This window comes from Lagopus leucura, unplaced genomic scaffold (assembly GCF_019238085.1).
Source record: "Lagopus leucura isolate 7727_CA_CO unplaced genomic scaffold, USGS_WTPT01 Super-Scaffold_100053, whole genome shotgun sequence".
In the NCBI taxonomy this organism is placed as follows: Eukaryota; Metazoa; Chordata; class Aves; order Galliformes; family Phasianidae; genus Lagopus; species Lagopus leucura.
In genome coordinates this window covers 1,336,163-1,350,122 of record NW_024962299.1, presented here as the reverse complement: position 1 = coordinate 1,350,122, position 13,960 = coordinate 1,336,163, and the positions used below count along the sequence as shown (strand labels likewise).

The 13,960-nt window shown below is 53.6% G+C and overlaps 1 protein-coding gene across 4 annotated transcripts in view; it reads left to right on the top strand.

Moving 5' to 3' along the window:
* ACSF3 (acyl-CoA synthetase family member 3) overlaps nucleotides 1–13,960 on the top strand; it is a 41,714-nt gene that overhangs the window by 17,618 nt on the left and 10,136 nt on the right. For 2 of the 4 annotated variants that reach the window (XR_006181451.1, XM_042885872.1), the window contains exons 6-7: nucleotides 2,558–2,670; nucleotides 10,830–10,956. Coding sequence is in view for 3 of the 4 variants with exons in the window: in XM_042885872.1 (XP_042741806.1) it covers nucleotides 2,558–2,670; nucleotides 10,830–10,956 (240 nt within the window). In the remaining variant the exon portion in view is untranslated. Of the gene's footprint in view, nucleotides 1–2,557; nucleotides 2,671–7,628; nucleotides 7,684–7,797; nucleotides 7,885–10,207; nucleotides 10,300–10,829; nucleotides 10,957–13,960 lie in introns of those variants that run through there. The other 2 variants (XM_042885871.1, XM_042885873.1) reach the window with 2 other exon arrangements.

The window sequence follows — 13,960 nt, the reverse complement described above, 5'->3', positions numbered from 1 at the left end:
CAGAACCCCAGGGTCAGGCTGGAGGGGCTCTGAGCACTGATGGAGCTGTGGGTGTCCCTGTTCATTGCAGGGAATGGAGCCAGGTGGCCTTTAGAGGTCACTTTCAATGCAAACCATTCTATGATTCTATGATTTGCAACCTGCACAGCCAACCACCAAGGTCTGGAGTTGGCGTGGCGTGTCTTAACACATCATGGTACATACATGGTGTGTGTCTTAACACGTCATAATGTGTGTTTCAACACATCACCCCAGCCTGAGGAGCTCTAGTCATAGCCTGTGCACAAATTGTATCAGTGCTGACAGCCCCCTGTAGCTCTGATCAATGCTGGGAGCGTTTTCAGCCTTTACAGATTTCCATTTGCAGGTTTATCATTCTTTTGAAATGCCAAAAAACTTCCAGGCTGAACATAAGGACACGGCTCCCCATGTGGGTCTGATTTTACATGTTGGTTCTGCTTTAGCCAAATGCTCGTCTTCGTATTTGTTTGGAGGCATTGTGTTGCTGTTTGATATTTCGTTCTCAAAGGCTGAGACCAGAAGTGACCGCTGTCATTCGGTGCTGCTGCCCATGGCTCAGTCTGCTGTGTCCTGCACTGAGACTGGCAGTTCGCATACAGCAAAGGAGCATCTTCCAAGAAAGCATTGATCTGATCTTAATGCAAAGGCTTCCAGGGCTGGCAAACCTGTGGGAGTCTGTGGCAGCTCGCTGGGCTGCCTGCTGCTCCCTTCCCTGAGCTCTGTGAGGCTTCATTTACTCGCAGTGTCTGCCTGCCGTCTCTTGCCGTGTCTTTCAGCCAGGTTTGGGGCTATCAGCACCAGATATTTTTCACACGGGAGAAAACGTTCCCGTAGAATTCTAGAAGGTGGCCTTGGCAAGCTTGATGTGCAAACATTTGGCTTGTTTTCCGTGATTTATAGCTTCCTTTGAGTACTCTTGGAGTCTCGTGGCAGGTACAAAACTCTGCTGAAAATATATAAATACTCTCCCTGGCAGCTCAGCGGCACCTCAGCTCCTAGTGAGAAGAGCAGAGCACACCTCTCCCTCCTGCTCTGCTGCAGGCCCCTGTCCTGGGCTTCTGGCAGTGAGTTTGGCTGTGTCAGAGCAGCCCTGTGGCAGGAGAAGGACCTGGCTGCCTGCAGTAGCTGATCTAAATGCCAAAGGCAGTCTCAAGCTGAACAGACACATGTCACGGACCTGCCACGTAGCTTTCTGTTTATTTCTTGCCAGATTTGTTAATTGTTAGGGTAGTTTTGCTGCAATAAAATCTCACTCCCTCGTAGCCCATCTGCTCTTAGCTGATCCTGCAGGGATGCCATAAATCTGAGCTACCATGACATATTGATTTCCATGGCAACTGACCAATGTAGCAGGCACCAAATCGTGGTGTCACAGGTACCAGACCTCCAGGGCTTGGCTAGGAGAATGAGAGTGGGACAGGGAAATTGCACCTTGAACTCAAACCCCTGAATTCCAGATAATGGGGAAGGCTCCTGGTCCTGCACACCCCCACCGTAAGGACTTCCCAATTAGAAAGCACCGCCACCACGACGACTGGATGCTCTCCAGGTGGAAAAATCAATCAGCTCAAAATAAAGAGCAGACTTACCAGTGCAACCTGCCAGCCTTCCCAAGCCACAGGTTGCTCTGTGCCCGATGCAGGTTTGCATGCTGGCAGCTCCCTGCTCAAGGGGACGAGTGCCATGAGCCTCATCTTGTGCTGAGAGCTGTCATGTGCCACTGAGATGCAGGGAACCTGCTGAGCCAGCAGATGCCCCAGTGCCCTGCTTGCTGCTGTGCCTGGAGCCCCCCAGCAGGCTGAGGTCACAGGAGCAAAGCTGCCCTTCCTCTGTGCCTTCTGCTTACTGCAAGGGGTGTGCATTAAACCGTGGGATGGGGGTGCTGCAGGTGTGGGGGCTCTTGGCAGCAGGACTGTCGTGGAGCTTAATTGCTGTTGTTGGTGACACTGTGCCACATTGCCTGGCTTTGAAAATTGAAACCTGGGGAAGAATGTTGTGGTTTTGATCTCTGCTTTTCTCCTCTGATGCTTTGTGTACAGCGTATTGATGTCTCATAAAACTGAGATAATCTCTTGCAATGCTGACACTGGTAAGCCTTTGCCTTCTCTGTCAGGTTCAAGCTATAGAGAAGCAGTGAGCCGCTGTAGCAATCATTGTGCTCCTTCTTTTCACATCTTCATGTAGGTTTCACGGTGCAAAACAGCTTCATTACTGTGCCACGAAGCTGTCCCAGTGCCTTCAAAGGCCGTCCAAGGGAGACTGCTCAGGGCTGCAGACACATTTGTTTTCCCAGGCATTTCCAGCACTGCCTGCTCAGCGAATGGAATATGGCACAGTGACATTTGCATGCAGACACAGGACGTGATCAAAGCCTTCCTGAAGGGTAACCCCCCCTGCAAGGAGCTTCTTCAGCGCCAGCACAGTCTGCAGATGCCACTGAGAGAAGAGAAAAGCAGCTGCTCTGCTGGATCTGTATCTGCTGCATCCCTGGCTTCTTGCTGCCCACTGTTTCAGTCCTGTTCCCTTTCCTTCCTAGGTTCTGTTGGGACCCCACTGCCCGGGGTGGAGGTGCGCATTGCCACCGAGAAGGTGAGAGGTGGTGGCCGTTCCTACACCATCCACGCTCAGGGAGATGAGCACGGCACACAGGTAGCACTCAGCTGAGTTTCTGCTGCTTCGTTCACTCTCAGAGCCCTCTGAAACCCCAGGGATCAGGGCTGGGGTCGCACTGTTATTCCCAGGAGCTTAGCTTAGTGCCACGTGATTCTCTCTCGCATTCATTTTATGGCTCAGCCTGCCCACAGTGCATTATGGACCCCGTGAATGTGGTCCTCCCACACATCATCTGAGAGACAGCAACCCCCTGTGTGGGCTGGGAGGTACGGGCTGAGGCACAAGGGCTGCGGGCAGTGGTGTCAGCAGTTGTGGCACAGCACAGCTCTGCTGCTGGCACACTGCCTGCGAGTGACGGGCTGGTGTCAGTGCTCACACCTGCAGTCACACTCACACAGCCCCACCTGATGCCCTTCCTGCCCCGAGCTGCTGCTGCTGGCACACACTGCGTGCCTGCCTGGTTAATAATTCATAGCAGGGGGAGTGCAGCAGTGGCATTTATTTAACACGAGGAGGACACCGTCTGAGCACTCAGCAGCCCAAGAGCCATCTGGCTGGGTTTCAGCACAGAAATGAGCTCCGTGGCACTGGGGCTGTCCTTGTTTGGTGTCCTGTCCTCCTGCCTGTGCCACCGAACAGCCCCACATCCCATTTTCTTTGTCTGTGCCACCGAACAGTCCCACATCCCATTTTCTTTGCCCGTGCCCCCTGGCTTGTGGGAAGGGATCAGTAAATATTTCCTCACCTCCCTCACAGGAGGGCACTGAGACTTCAAGCTCTGTAGTTCAAGGTTATGGAAGCTGTGGTGTGGGAGTGTCAAGGCTGAGGGATCCCGAGGGAGGGAGGGAGGTGACAGCAGGACATGGCGCAGCTCTCCTGGGTGCAATAAGCGCATCCAAGGCCCCATCACTTCTCTGGGCATTTCTGCACAGTTTGGTGTTGACGCTGTGAAAAATTACCAAATGTCACAGCGTGGCTTGCTGGTTCCCCTGTAGGAAATAAACACCTCCTGGCAGCAATAAACGCCTGCCGTCTGCTTTGCTTATATGGCTGTCAGGGCAGGGACCTCTCTCCATATACACACAGTGTGGTGCACATCTGCACTGCTGCACTGATAATAACGAAAGCACCAGCACTGAGTGGCTGTGCTGCAGGACCTAAGCACCCTGCACAGAGCTCAGCTCCCCTCTTCTCTGCACTGCATCCCTCCGTTCCTGAGAGGTGACCACGTTGTCAGGGCCATCTGCGAGGCATTCACACCTTGGCTTGGCTGCCACTCACCAATGCCCTCCCTTTCTGCCATGGAGATGATTTGCTGAGCTGCAGAGAGCCTTGCAAGGTCACTGCCTTCCCCTCCTGCTCCCTCCTGACAACAGACCGTTCCCCAGCCACTAGCTCCCTCCCAACACCACCTTTCCCCCTCTCGCTGCTGGAGGTTCTGTTTGCTTTTGCATTTTCACCCTTTGGATGCATTTGTGCACCCTGCAGACAGCAGCTTGGGGACACTTGGTGACATCTGGGCCAGTCCCAGTCCCATAGCACTGCTGAAATAAGGCAGTGTGTGTGGTGGGAGCATTTCTGCGTCACCATCCAGTAACTGCGAGCCTGCAGCAGGGGACTGGTGCAATTTGCAGAGCTGGTTTCTGGCACGCCCTGAAGATCAATAATGTACTTAGCTGAAAGTTTGCTGGATCTCTTCATTCCTCTCTTCATTTCCCCCCTGTCCCTTGATTGGATTCCTTTCATGCACACGCTCCCCTTGCAGCTCTAGGAGCCCTGTGCTTTCGGACTCCCAGCTCACCCAGGTGTTCCAGGTGCTTCCCATGCATTCCCCTTGCTAATTGTTGCTGCACCTTCTCCTGAGCACAGTGGTGTGAATTGAGACCCTGGACAGATGCTGTCCTCAATGCTTCCCAGAAGTGGTATAAGTGGACGTGGGCTGCTCCAGGCCATGCAAGAAGCAGCTCCCAAACCTCCAACCTGCCTACCAAATCGCCTGACCTCACAGCTCAGCACATGGAATCACAGAGTGCCTGCATGCAGCAGGGCTCCTCCTTACCCCCCCAGGTGCTCTGTCTTTCCACCCCTTTCTCTGTGATGTTTTGGCAGCCCAGCTCAGTCTGAGCACCTCCTGCTTCCCGTGTGTGCAGGAAAGGGTTACAGCTTTCCAGCACCGAGCAGTTTGGTTTGCTTTGTTCGGTGCGATGCATATTTCATACGCTCAGCTTCCCAGCTGGCAGCGGCCTGCAAGCCCAGGGAGCTGCTGGGTATTGTCTCTCTCTCTCTCTCTCTCTGTTTGTTTGTTTGTTGGTTGTGAGGTTTTTGGGCTGTCATTTTTGTTGGCTTTTTCTTTTTCTTTTTTTCTGCTGCTTTCCCAGATTGCTCGCTCGCACGAAAGCCAAACCCCACTCCCTGACAATGGGGGTCTATCAATAGATAAACGGTTTCACAGCTGTACCTAATGCAGCACTCTAGCCAGGGCTTTTTATGGCCAGCAATTTGCTCTGTGATGAGGCTGTGGAGGGAGTGTGCAGGGTGGTGGGCTGCAGGAGCTGGCAGCAGGAGGACGCTGCAGCCATGGGCTTTTCTCCCCTCCCTTCGAGGTTGTAATTATCTCGTTGTTTATCCATATGCAAGCTGTCGTCCTGGACGGGAAGTGGCTCGGAGGCAGCCGTCCCTCCCCACAGCCACCAGCCCCTCCTGCCCGCCTGCCCGCGCCCCCCGTGGCTCTGCCATCTGCCAGCAGCGTGCTGCACCGTGGGGCTGCCAGCTCCTCGCCCTGTGTGCTGCAGGCAGAGGGCACTGGGAGTGCTGCACCTCGCTCCTGCTCTGCTGGGACCTGCCCAGAGCGGGCTGCCAGGAAAGGTCTTCCTTTAGCTGGTTGGTGGGCACGGTGGGAATGGGCTGATAGCTGGGTTGGATGACCTCAGTGGGCTTTTGGGCTGTTTCTCAGTCAGCACAGTCACTGACTGCGTTCTCATTGGTATTTATACACCTTTATTCTTTCTGTCTGGTGTTTGATTGGTGGCCGTAGCTGTATTTTTCTCTTTCCTAGGTGTAAAGGTGGAGGCAGAGATTACATTAGCATCGCATCGCAGTGTTCCCCAGCTGAAAGGTGTTCTTATCACAGAGGCAGCTCCCAGGAGCCTGCTTGGCTCCTTGCACGTTCACATTGAGTCCATCTGTCAAGAACAACCTCTTTCCACCAGCGCTTCCTTTGGGCTGACCTTTGTCACAGCACCCTCAAGCTATCTATTAATCTCTTTATTATCGGTTTAGGCTTTCATCCCCCACCTTCCCATTTTCATCTCCCATCCTTCGCAGGGGAAGGGCTTCACCCTGGACTTCTCCCTGCCTTGGGATAGCCATCCGTGGTCCCCTTGACCAGGCTTCGGTTCTCCAAGAGATGGATTCCTTTCTGTTCCCATGACGGCTGAGGTAGATTTCATCCCCTCTCTGTGCAGCACACGAAGCAGCCGTGGGTGTCCCTGCTCACTGCAGGGGAGTTGGATCAGATGGCCGTCGGAGGTCCCTTCCAACTCAAATCATGCTACGATTCTGTCTCATCCCATCAGTTCCCCCTCGGGGTGCTGGAGGCTGCAGCACGTCTTGGAGGTGCTTCCCAAGGAGGAGATGCTGAGGCACAGAGCCGGGAGGCAAAGGAGCAGCGCCTGCCCCAGGGAGCTCACAGCCAAGGAGAGGAGGCAGCGCTGCCTGGGGTGGATTCACACCAGGAAGCAATTAGAGGCTCCGGGCAGCATCTGCAGTCAGAGCACAGAGCAGCCCCTCTGACCTCGACTTTTAAGTGAGGCTTATGGCAAATGAACCAAAGGTGGGATGCTAATTGAATCCTTGCCTGCGCTCTGCCTGCCTCTCAGCGCTCCCAGTGCGCACTGGGGGTCCTCCTGCAATGCTGGGGGAGTGGGAGATGTGCTGACATCTCGCCTCGTTTGTTACCTCTGAGGCTTCCAAACAAGAGCAGCAGAGGGCTGCTGGCATTCCAGGAAGTGTGTGACACTGCTGGTTTATGGAGATCGTATAAATCAAGAAGTTAGGGTCTGTGGATGGGCTGCAGGGGGGACCGACCATCCCCAAACGTGGGTTCTTTCTGTGGTTCTTTTGGGATCAGCTGGAGTTAATCAGCCTGGGAACTTCTAAAAATCAGTGCTGCCTAAAAATATCGACAAGCACTTTTGGTTTTGGTGGAGCAGCATTTGCTGTTAAGTGTAGGGTTGGGTTCTGTGAAAATAAGAGCCAGCCTTCCAGCTGTGCAGCTGCCCTGCTTTTACATCTACAACCTCCCAAAATGAAAAGTAAATTGATTGTGTTTTTCCCAGCCTTTTTTTATACGAGGTAACATTACAAAAGCAGATGTGAAGTGTGGCCTTGTAGATTACAGTCTGGGCTTGGGGTTTGGGTGTTTTGGGATTGTTTTCTTTTTCCTTTCTCTGTACCATGTCCCCGAGGAGCAGAAGTGTGCCTCTTTCCAGCAGGAGGAAAATTGCTTGTTGTCTGCATTGCCTCCTGCTTGCCTTCTGCAGGGTGCTGCAGGGCACGGAGCTACGGGAGGGATAATGCCTTTACACAAGCATGCAGCTTAGCAGGGACCTCTTAATTATGAATGTGCATGGGAAACTGGGCTGCATGGGAATCTGGTGCCAGGGATCGGGGACCTGTAAGTTCCTTGGTGTTCCATGCTTAGTATGGTTGCTTTTTTGTTGTTTCAGAGTTTCTCTCAGAGTTACAACTCTGAGAACTGCTAACAGGGATCCGTCACTTCCATAAACCTCACACGTATCAATTACTGTCTTCTATTAGTCACTTAAAAGGCTGGGTTGCTTAATTATTTTTGATTACAGTGATCACTTATTTATAAGGTGGGGAGAAGTGCCAAGCGTTTCCAAGCTGAGACGCACAGCACCGGCCGTGGCAGAGGTGCAGAAACCATTTTTCCTCTCTGCAGATGTAAAGGATTTTGCTTTTCCTTGTTGCAGCAGCACTGGTGCCAGCCCATGCAGCGCTGGGGAAGGAAGAGGCAAATGGAAAAAGGTGGAAGGAGAATGGTGCAAGAGCTGCAGGGCACGAAGGGCGCTGCCCTGTCCCAGCCCCCCATCTGGGCAGCGCTGCTCTTCTGCTTCACAGCCGTGTGACATCCCTTTGTAGGCTCCCTCCTAAGAGAGGATGCTCTGATTTGCAGCCTCTGGGCCTGCGGTGCTGCCCCAGAAAGAGGTCCAGGCGATTCTTTTGAGGGTAAGGAAGGGGCTGCCAGAAGTCAAATGTTCCCCACTGACCGTGGCTGTGGCGTTGCGCTGCCTCTCCCAGAGTGATCTGCTGCTTTTCCTAACAGCTCCTCTGCCTCCCTCCCAGCTCTGCTGGTCTAACAAAATGTCATTCCCTCTCCTCTCAAACCTTGCCTTTCAGCTTCCACTCTTTGTCTTCTGAATATTCCTGCTCAGGCGTTTGCAGTGTCTCCCCGCATCCCAGCGAACGGCACGCCGCTGTCAGCTTGCCCCCATCAAAGCTGCTAATTCCATTAAAGTCCATTAGAAACTCCTCTCCTGCCGCTCCCCAAGGACAGGGGGATGGCACATCTCAGAGACCACAAGAAAACAAATGGCCACTTTGAACAAATCGCAGGGCTGCGTGCCAAGCGGGGATTCCCAGCGATTTACAAACCGCCTGCATGGAGAGAGGTAACCTGGAAGCAGACAAAATGCTCACTGTGTCATCACCCACAGTGATTCCTTCCGAGGCTTCATTACAACCCTCTTCTTTTCATGCGTGGAAAATGGAATCTCATCTGGTGTCCCTCAACTTGCTGAGTGCGTCGTGCAGCAGAGCGCTGCCGGGCAGCAGCCTTGCAGGGCACCAGAGCTGCTGTTCAGGTTGCTCCAATGCATGAAAGCTGTTGAAAGGTGCATTCAGATATGGCACGTGGAGAATTGGCTGTGCTATCAGTGGCTGTGTGCTCTCAGCAGCTGCTTGCAGCGTATCAACACATTGTACCTCTGAGATCACAGAATTGTAGGGGTTGGAAGGGACCTCCAGAGATCATGGAGTCCAACCCCCTGCTAAAGCAGGTTCCCTATGCCAGGTCGCACAGGTAGGCATCCAGGCAGGTCTTGAACATCTCCAGAGCAGGAGACTCCACCACCTCCCTGGGCAGCCTGTTCAATCTGATGGGGAAAGGCAAAAACACAGCTAGGTGTGCTGCTGCTGCTGCAGCATCTGCATTACTTGCATATGGCTCTAGCAGGGGTTGGGTGCAGTGGAGAGAAGCCTCAAACCCTGAGTTTCAATGCATGCCGTTCTCAAGCTGCTTTCAGTGGGGTGCTTTGCATCCTCTGTGCTGCATCAGGGAGCAGCACTGGTGACATTTGGAGTTCAGCAAGCAGAATCCTATTAAGATAACGTCACGGCCTTTCTGTTTTACTGTTTGCAAGCCAGCCATAACATCATTAAGTGACACAACAGGGAGGTGCCTGCTGCCAAGGAGCGCTGCTCTAGATAAGATGTGGGTTGAGCCTCTGCCAAAATGCGAGTTGATGTGACGGGAAGCTTGGAGCCCGTTCAAGATTTGGTTTGCAGGAGGAGCAGCAGGCAGGGCAGGATCAGTGCCCAGGGCTGCCCTATTTCTGTACCCTTCCTGGGGGCACAGCGGGCACCGGGCTCTCAGCACAGCCCATTTATGTCGTGCTCACATCAACAAGCAGGAGGCATCAGATGGGGTGGTGTGGAGGAATGCAGGACAGCTGCAGCGGGTCCTTGGGGCACTCACCTCTGCCTTCCCCTCCAAGTCCTGTCGGTGGAGTCACAGGCAGCCTGATAGCTCTGGGGATTGGCTTTGGAGCTCGCACAAGTCATTAAAATGCTGTGATGTGAGGGGAATTCAGATAACTGCTGTCTCCAGCTGAGGCACAGGGGGCTGCTGGAAGGGGCTGGGATGGGATTGCCCTCGGGGGAAGTACTGCTGGTGGATTTGAGGTCTGTGCTGCCCGCTGGGTGATGTGCAGCTGAACTTGTGGTCCAGCACCATCCTTACCATGTCACTGTGCAACTGAACTTCCCTCATTGGCAGTGATGGGCTTTGTATCCCAGGCAGTGGGGGTAGGGCACAACGAGTGTTCTGGGGGCTCAGCCCAGCTCCTGACACACAGAGATATTGAAGGAAATGGCAATTCTGTAGAAGTGCTTGGGCTGTTTGTGCAGGTCAGCACATCCTGCAAGACAGGACATCAGGAAGAAGTCCATTGAAACAAAGACTGTGTCCTGGAAGCATCTTTCTAAACATTTTCTGTTAGAGAAGCTTTGGTTGCATCAAAAGCGAAGTCTGTCCTGCTCTGTGATCCTGCTGGCTGTTCCAGCCTTGCTATTGCCGCGTTCCCTGGTGGCTGCATTTCTTGCATTGCTGCTTTTCAGCATCCCAGCTGTGTCTGTGCTGCTGCAACTTGAGCACAGAGTGGCTCAGCGCTCCTGCTGAGTGCGTGCTCCCTGCACAGTCAGAGCAGTGTGCTCAAGCAGCTCGCAGTGACCTTCTCTCTCAGCAGTGTTTTTGCACATTCTCCCTGCAAAGGTTAACGCAGTGCCAGGAGCAGTGCTGCAGCCGTGCCTCCTCTCACAGCCCGCTTGCATCCTTGTAACTGCAGAGCAATGAACGTGCAGGAGGTGAGAGACACCGTGCCGTGTCAGGCAGGTCTGTAACCTCTCTTGTTTCCATCGCAGCAGGATCTTCATTTTGTTGCTATAGAAAACCTGCCAGTGCAGGTCTGCAGGGCACCAGGCTGGCGCTGAAACCGTTGCCTCGCAGTGAGCCCCAAAGGAACTGTGTGTCCTTGAGAACAAATCAGATGGTGTTTCCTGCCACCTCCTTGGGAAAAAAAAAAACAGTGTTAGATTGACAGTTTGGGAAAGTGAGGCTTCCTCTCTGTCAACACAGCAGGCTGCAGTATGGCGCAGTCACAGGAGTGTGCCTCGTCCCTCTGCCTCCTGCTCCCATCCTCAGCAGTCTGCAGGCAGAATCCCAGTGGGATGCAGTGAGCCGTCCTGCTCCAGGGCAGCAGGTGGGGATGGGGGAGACCTGCAGGGAGGGAGGGGTGTTCTGGGGTGGGACAGGGGCTGCTGTGAACTGACGGGCAGCGTTCTACGTTCTACCCCACGGCCATTTCATGCAGGCAGTCACTCTTTCTCTGTTCCAGGTGACTCCGGGTCTGGAAGGGCAGGAAGGGGAGCTGCTGGTCCGTGGCTCCTCGGTGTTCCGCGAGTACTGGAACAGGCCCAAAGAAACCAGAGAGGCTTTCACACCCGATGGATGGTTCAGGACAGGTACTGTACTGCATCCTGAGGAGGGGGGCAGGAGCTGTGGTTGTGCCCCCGGAGGGGGGTGGAGAATGGGATATGGCCTCACCGGGTGCCCTGCATTGGAGCCAAGGAGCGAAGCGTCTTTGGGTTGCTGGCTGTAAATGCAATATGCAGGGCTGTGCTTTGTGGGACTCAGCCACCTCAGCGCCTGGAAGCAGTCAGTGATCGAGCTGAGGGTAAGCAGGTGTCACATCAGTGACCACAGGAGTGCATGCCCATCCCTGAGGCAGCTCTGCTCTCATCCACCGCTGGTGTCAAAGCTGGACCTGTATGGGCTGGGGGTGTGACTGGGGGGGGGCTCAGCAACTGCCACTGCATTGGAGGTTTCCATGGGATTTCCCTTCTTCATTCCTAATGCCTGGGAAGCTGAGCTCTCTGGGGAGGAATCCCTGGGAGAGACCTTGAGTTGGGAGCAGGTCAGGAAGGAGGTTTTGGAATTGCCAGAACGTTGCATTCTGAATTTGTTGTAAGTGAAAAGTCTGCGGCTTCCGAATAAAGAGAGCTCTGAATAAAGAGAGCTCCCAATAAAGAGGCCTTTTGTTTTGAATCTGTGGCTGGCTTTATTGCTATGTGCTGTGTTTATGAAATTCAAAGGGAGTGTTTCTTTTCCTCGGGATCTGCCTTTCTTATTTGACCGTGAGTGAGAAACGGTTTTGATGTTTGCAGGGATGGGAACAGCTCTGGTGTTTGATTCTTTCAAATCAGATTTCACCAGAAGGTAATACTCCAATAGTAATCACACGTATTGCAGGTGGATCCTTGGTAGGTTTTATCTAATGTCTTGAAAACATCTGGTTATGCTCTGCCAACAGTGCTTTGCCCCCACCCAAAGCTATGCTGGGGCAGCAGGGCCTGGCAGAGAGCTCATAACATGGGATGACAAGCTCAAAGGGGGGTGAGATGGCTGATTCCCACCCAACCTTCACACATGAGCAGTTCCAACATTCCCATTTCCCTTTTTGTTCAGCACACCAACCCAGGAGCACGGGGCTGGATTTGGGATGCCCTCTTTGCCATGCTATCATCCATTTGTGAGGAAGCAGTGGTTTCTTGCCACTGCTGGGCATCCCATCGTGGGCACAGCACTGGGTGTGGGGCAGTCAGCTTCAGAAATTTTTTTTAGTCAACACTCCTGATGAATATTTCAGATGGAAAGGAATAGCATGCATTAATTATTGCAAAGAGATGTCTTTAGGAGAAAATGATTTTGAAATTCAGTTTAATTTCATTGTAATGCGCCGCAAACAGGAAGGGAGTATGTGTGTTTAATTGGCTCTCGGGGGTAAGGCCTGGAAGATGGCATGCCTTTGTCACAGGCCATTAGTGATACAGACTGCATAATGAGAGAGTACAATCAGCTCACAGCTGCCGGCTCCTACGGGGAGAGAATGATATTAAATAGAAATCAGTATAAATTAAACTTAACCCTTTCGCTGGCTGAGCTGAGAGGAAAGCCTGGGGCTGGGAACATCAGAGCGTGCCAGCAGCGCTCCGTAGCCTCACAGCAGCCCCGGGAGGACAGCAGCTCCTCATCCTCTCCTCACCCTGTCGCCCTGCTCTTTGCCTTTCATTTCTTCCCATCTCCTGGCGGTGCTGGAAAGGTGAGGCTGCTGGAGAGCGAGGTGATGCCATAGAGACACCCCGGGTTGGGTCACCACCAGCTGACAAAGCAGTTTGGCACGGTGCTGGCGGGCAGTGCCAAGCCCCATGAGCTCCACTGGGACTTGGAGATTTGGAGAGAGCGAAGCAGGAGGCAGTGGGGAGCACGCAGCAGCCGTAATTTAGCACTCTGCTGATCGCTAATGGCAATCTGAAAAAGCAGCGGGTCAGCAAATGAAGAGTAATTACTGCAAGGGAAGAGCAGGCACTGCTCGTGCTGCACCTTGCGCCGAGCCCCGCGCCGCACGGCGTGGCACCGCGATGGGGCGCTGCGTGCGTTCCTCCGGTGCTCTGCAGCGTCTGGTGCCCTGCTGCCCTGCTCTCGGAGGGGATGTGAGCGCTGTGGGGCTGCGCTCAGTTTGCGTGCACGGAGACGAGGGCGGGTCTCGTTTCCTCCTCTGGCTTTGTGATTTGGGGGTAGCCCAGAACCCCGAAGCCCCGGGTGCTTTCCAGGCTGCATTCTGCAATGTGAGGCTCACAAAGGAATCTTTCCTTTCTGAGCCTTCTCTTGCTGCAGGTCCTTTATTTCCCAGTACTTTCCTCAGGCCAGTTCTCTTTCTGCTTGCAGTCCCTGTAAATCATGCTAGCATGTGCATTTTTCAGAAGGTATTAAAGACCAACACTTCCATGGCAGCAGTCATTTTCCTTCTGATGGACAGCTGCTTTATTAAAACCCATTTTTCTCCCATGAAACTCTCACTGAGGAGAACAGCATCTCATTGAGTGCTGGGGTGGCCGCTGCCTCCGTGGCAGGAAGGAACATCAGTGCTGTGAGCTGAGGGCTCCAGCAGCTCCCAGGGAGGAATAAGGAGCTCTGTGCAACACCTGCACGCCTGTGAGCACCAGAGGGCAATGCCATGCATGCAGGAAGGCTGCACAAACATCCCCCTGCCAATGTGCCCGCTGTGGGGAGAAGGAACACATGTGCACTGCAGGAAGGCAGCCAGCACGGTGCTGCTGTGACCTTTTGGTGCATTCAGGATCTTGGCTGCAATGGGATGCAGCCAAACTCTGGGTGTTGCAGAGGTGATTCACTGCGACTCCCTGCTTCTTGATTTTCTCAGGTTCGCACCGTTGTCTGCCTCTCTCTCTGCAGCTCTCGTTTCCATTTGAGTGAATTTGATTATTTTTATTGTATTGTATTCATGCTGTTGACAGAGCTGCTTAGATCGGAATCCCCTCCGGCCATTCCCAGGGAGACTGCGGGGTGCCCCCATCTGCTGCAGGCAGCAAGAAGTGCTGAGCCCCCAAGGAAGGTGCTGAGCCCCCAAGGAAAGCACTGAGCCCCCAGGAAGGTGCTGAGCCCCCA